The 5,735-nt window shown below is 39.8% G+C and overlaps 1 protein-coding gene across 1 annotated transcript; it reads left to right on the plus strand.

Annotated features, from left to right (window-relative positions):
• The first annotated feature begins 1,188 nt into the window (after positions 1–1,188).
• Positions 1,189–1,887, plus strand: LOC129244352 (trypsin theta-like). The gene has a single exon (XM_054881972.1). It carries the CDS (start codon positions 1,189–1,191, stop codon positions 1,885–1,887), a length of 699 nt encoding a protein of 232 aa, XP_054737947.1.
• Positions 1,888–5,735: the final 3,848 nt, after the last annotated feature.

The raw sequence follows: 5,735 nt of genomic DNA on the forward strand, positions 1-5,735 counted from the left end.
CTGTTTGGTGCGGTTTACATGCCGGCGGCGTAATTGGCCCATATTTTTTCGTTGACGAGAACGATCGCCACGTTACTGTGAATGGAAATCTATACCGGGACATGATAAACGATTATTTTTGGCCGTAATTGAATGGTATGGACTTAGACGACATGTGGTTTCAACAGGACGGGGCCACAAGCCACACAGCACACGCTACAATTGATTTGTTGAAGAGTAAGTTCGATGAGCGCATTATTTCCAGAAATGGACCGGTCGAATGGCCGCCGCGCTCGTGTGATTTGACGCCTCTAGACTATTTTCTTTGGGGTTTTGTGAAGTCATTGGTCTACAGTAACAAGCCGGCGACGATTTGTGAGCTCAGAGCCAATATTGAACGCGAAATTGCTGGAATTCCGATTTATGCAAAAGAGTGGTCGAAAATTGGGTTTAACGATTGGACTTCGTAAAACGTGCACGCGGTGGTCATGCAAAAAAAATCGAATTTCATACTTAAATGTATACATACATATGTATGTTCAAACTCGATAATAAAAAAAAAATTAGTTAAAAAAGTCAAACCGTTTTTGTATTAAAAAAAAAAGTTGAAGCGCTCTTACTGAAAAACGCTTTAGAACTCGACGTCAGACACAAGCCAGGTCTCAGAACCATATAGGAGGATCGATTTTAGGCGAGTATTGTGGATTTTAAGTTTTATTTTTAGTGACAGGATGCGAGATCGCCACAGTCTGCTAAGCTTATGAAACGTAGTTGGTGCTTTGCAATTACGAGCTGCCACATCTTTAACTGCGCCACCATCCTTTGTAATTTGGCTACCGAGGTAGCAGAACTCATCTACATCTTCGATAATATGGCGTTTTCGTTGGTATTAAGTTCAGAAGGAGATGTGTTTGTTGTTTATATTCCCATAAGTTTAGTTTTTGTGAAGTTTATTTTAGAACTTTTTATTTTCTAGTTGGCGAAGTTTGGCAACGTCAGCTAATGTGTGAGTTATGAAAACGGCATACTCGACATTTTTCTAAAAACTCTGATTAAACATTTGGCAATTTTGATGTGTTTTTAATTTTTAATTTTAAAAAGGAAGGTAATTTAAAAGGTAAGCGATAAATGGCAGAGTATATAAGAACGCAAAAATTTGAGCAAAGTCACAGTTGAAAGCTTCGCACTAAACCCAGCACATCCTTCAAAATGGCCAACAAATTCATTTGTACTTTATTGCTTATTGCCGTATGCGCCAAAAGCATATCCGCCGATGGAATTGAGAATGGTAATGCCACCACCATTTCGGCACATCCTTACGTAGTCGCTATACAGGTAACCGATGGAACACGCGTCTGTGAGGGTGCCTTAATCGATTCGAATGTCGTTGTTACAACTGCTCAGTGCTTGGCTAACTACGATGCTTCACAATTGGTCGTGAGTGTAAACAACAGTCAGATTGTAAGCATTGCCAAGAGTACCTTCGATGGTAACTTCGATGATACGACCATGGAATATGATGTTGCCGTCTTAAAATTGGCAGAGGAAGTAAGTCTTGATACCATTGAATTAGCTTCCGAGGAACCAGCTACCGGTGCCAGTGGTGTAGTCACCGGTTGGTCTTCAAGCGGTGCTCTGGTAGATGTTTCGGAGTCTATCATCAGTGCCAGTGATTGCGTTTCGGGAGAGTATACCTACGAAGAGGGTGACGTTTTAAGTTCAATGTTGTGTGGTCTCGCAGCAAACAAAGCTTGCGACGCTCTACCAGGAAGTCCTTTGGTGGCCAACAACCAATTAGTTGGTTTGGTTTCATGGGGCTATGGCTGTGCCAACAGTGCCAACCCAGCTGTTTTCACCAACATCGCTTCAGTGAAGTCATGGGTAGATCAAACTGTAGAGTCTTTGTAAAAGTTTTCAATTTCTGGAGGAGTAAATACAAATTTTCTAGAGCATTAGATGACTAAAACTGATGTCTATAACTAAAAACTGTGTATAAATAAAAACTGTGTGCAAATAAAAATTTGAATAGAGTAAATACAGTATATACATTTTAAGACTTGTTGATTCAAATTCAATTACAGCGCACGCTCGATAACGTGAACTAATTCAAACCAAGGCAGTTCACGTTTTGGAATGCCCCAAAAGACTAAGTAAATATATTTTTTCACATTTAAATTCACATTTTATTCTTGTTGTCGTTACATATAATTGAAAATTAAAAAAATCAGGCATCTTTTTTTGTATCTTCTGTTTCTCTAAAACTTGAAGCACAGCTTTCCCCCTTAACCGTCTTAGCACACTCACATCATTTTGATCGACGTCTTCATGACCAGCCCATATTAACGCCTTGTTGAAAATTTCAACTGCATCAGTCAGCTTAATTTTCTCCAGTTGCTCTGATACGCTGTCATCATCGGATTCGTCCTCTTGTTGATGATCGTCAACTCTATTGCCCTCCTCGATATCTTCGTTCCATACATGAATGGCTGGTAACGCGAAATCTGAAATTTTTAATAAAAAACAGATTTTTCAATAACTCACATAAGAAAGCAGAAATCGCTTTATATGCATGTAAACGTATGCTGGGAAGAATATAGGGTCTTCAACCAATTTTAACGTATGGCTCTGTAGTTTGGTGAAAAGCTCTAGAGAGAGAATACAACATCAAATTAAACATTAAGTTAGCAGAATACAAAGATCAGCCTGTGCAATAACAGTCGGTGCGATCAGACCATGTCCTAGGGAGGCCCTGAACGCGCTGACACACGTTATTCCGGTAGATCTACATATCAAGAAGCGGGTCGCTGGAAGGAAAAAGCTCATGGCCATGCTAGTCTATTACTGCAACAAACCCAGTATACTTCGAAGAGGACTGACTACATCGTCCCGACGGTGACATTCAGCAGAAATTTTGTCAATCTCTTTCCATCTCGGAAATAATGGAATAAGGGATTCTCACTAAACAAGTTCGACACTACAGTCTATACAGATGGCAATAAAATGGATTGTGGTGCTGGAGCTGGTATATATTCTCATAGACTTAAAATTGAACGATATGTGCGTCTTCCTAATGCTTGCAGGCGGAAGTACTGGCAATTGGGGAAGCTTGTAGGCTACTAATCGCAGATCCCTCCTTTAAGGGCAGTATCGCTATTCTTTCGGATAGCCAAGCAGCAATCCAGGCATTGGGTTCAGCTACAACAACCTCTAAAGTGGTGGAGCAAAGCAGGAATAGCCTCACCACCTTGAGCGAAAACCATAAAGTTACCTTAATCTGGGTCCCGGGACATCGGAGCATCGAAGGTAATGAAAAAGGAAACAATCTTCCATTTCCTCTGCGAATGCCCTGCCCTATGGAAGGACAGAATGTTAACCCTGGGTAAACCGTTGTTCGAGAGTCTGGAACAGCTGTCTGGCTTAGATGTCAACAACCTGATACGGTTCCTGAACCGCACAGACTGTATATAGTCATGCTGTAAATAACTGGCAAACAAGTTGGTAACGACGATGTGGCAACAAAATGGAGCGGAAGCTTTAGTTGGATTCTGGAAGAATCACCACTTAAACCAACCAATCAACCAACCCACATACATATCTTTGAGCATATCTGCGAACACGAACGAACCTCAGGATTTAAACTACTAAGGAGATCGACGATGTTGCACATCAATGTGCGAAGTTCAGCTTTCCATTTTTTTTTTTAAACCGCCAACGGAACATTATCTTCGGGATCGTCATTGTTTACCGCAAAATTTAAAATAATGTTCCATCACTTACTTAGCTAATGTTGCTTCACCAACACGAAACCAAGTCGCATCCAAAAGATTTATAGCGGATTTTTTTCAACGACTCGAGCAAATCAGACTTTATCGCTGCTATTGAAGCTAGAAGGCTGTTTTTGTAATGCAACTTAGGATTTTTATTGCATTCTGATTCTTCGGTTGAGTGAGGGGAGTAACGTTTGGTGGTATAAACATTGCCGAAATTTGCCCATTCTCCGTTGTCAGTTTAGCTTCATTTGGGTGAGAAGGAGCGTTGTCGATTAGGAGGAGAGCTTTAATTGGTAAGGCTTTCTCCTTTAAAAACGATGTAACCTTAAAAAAACAACCAGTTAACCTTAAAAATCGGACAAAACTTAAAAGGAATATTCACCTGTGGAACAAATGACTCATGAAAGCATTGCTTGAAAATAGCCGAAGTCATCCAGGAGGATTTCGAGCTCTTATAGTCGGTGGGATACTGAAAGTGCAGCAGCGTGGATTCTTCGCCTTTCCAATTACCAAAAGCTTAAGCTTGTGGGATCCAGTGGCGTTTGAACAGCATAAAAATGTGATTCGCTGCTTCTCGGACTTTACCCCTGGGGCTCTCTTCTCCAAACTTGACGCTTACGTTTTCTCTGACAAAAGTCTCCACAATAACTCCGGAAACGGATCCACTAGCTGAAGTTGCGAAGACAGTTTTTCGCCTGATATTTTAAGAAGACGAATACCGTGCCTCTTCTTGAATCTTTGGAGCCATCCATCACTAGCGAAGAAGTTTGTTTCATTTTCTCTAAACTTTGCATACAGTGTTTTTGCGTTTTCTTTCAACATTAGAGCACTTACTGGCCAGTTTTTATCTCGCATTCGGATAAACCAACGATAAAGAGCTCTCCCATTTTGGGCAACTCTAAAGAATGCAGTGTTTTTCTATATCCAGGTCCACAATATGTGTTGTTTACGCATTTTAAAATCACTTGCTTTTTCGCTTTAATGTTACAAATTGTTGATTTAGAACATTATATTTCCTTGCTAAACTCGTCACAGATGAGCCTTTTTTTAGAAAGCCGAGAATTTTAGCCTTCTCTTTTAATGTCAACCACACGGGTTTTTTAGAACTCATTTTCACCAGAAAACGTAAGACGAAACACGCTTTGCAAAACCAAAACCGCGACTGAAATATTTTACTCCTTACATGCAATTGCGAATAAAATGCCTATTTTATAATTAGGGGATTCCCCAATTTCAGAACTACTTGAGATCAATGTAAACTACATTCAAATAATTGTAATTGCTTTTTGGGTTTGTTCGCGTTTTAGAGTAGTCAATACAAAAAATGTATGTTCACGTTTTGGGGGGTTCACGCTTTAGAGCGTTCACGTTATCGAGCGTGCGCTGTATAGTAGATGAATTTCGGTCACTGAGGAATACTAGTATACATATATTTACATACTAGCTTTAACCCGGGACCCGCCTTTTTAGATTAAATTTAAGCAAATAATGAGAGTGGTGGCGCAGCATGGGGGCTGTGGGAAGCGAGTTCCATCATAAAAACATGCCTATAATCTTCATTGGGTGAAAATATGAATGTATAAACATTTTTTCGTCATTTGGTGTTGTCGTTTCGTAGTGAAGCGCGGACAACGTACAGACATTCACCTTTATAGTATAGATACGTACATACATACATACATACATATATATGTATGTAAATATACGAGTACATATGGCTCATCACTTCAGTAGTGTCTTAGCTCAAAAACACGATTTTTGCGTAGAGGATGTGAAAAGTGCGCGGCATAATAATAAATTATTTGCGATTCGTAGCAAATTAGGGCATGTGATAAAAATACGCCGTTATTCTATTTGTTATGGTTTATAGTTATGGTTTTTCAGCACAACAATCTTAGTTGTGCAAGAGTTATCATTAGTGTGATGCTCGTTGGTTCGTCTGTTCACAAGTGAAATAAACTGTTTTCTTGGAGCAACACTATCATA

This window comes from Anastrepha obliqua, chromosome 4, assembly GCF_027943255.1.
Source record: "Anastrepha obliqua isolate idAnaObli1 chromosome 4, idAnaObli1_1.0, whole genome shotgun sequence".
In the NCBI taxonomy this organism is placed as follows: domain Eukaryota; kingdom Metazoa; phylum Arthropoda; class Insecta; order Diptera; family Tephritidae; genus Anastrepha; species Anastrepha obliqua.

Coding starts and splice junctions, on each gene's coding strand:
- LOC129244352 (XM_054881972.1), top strand. CDS start 1,189: ATGGCCAACAAATTCATTTGTACTTTATTGCTTATTGCCGTATGCGCC.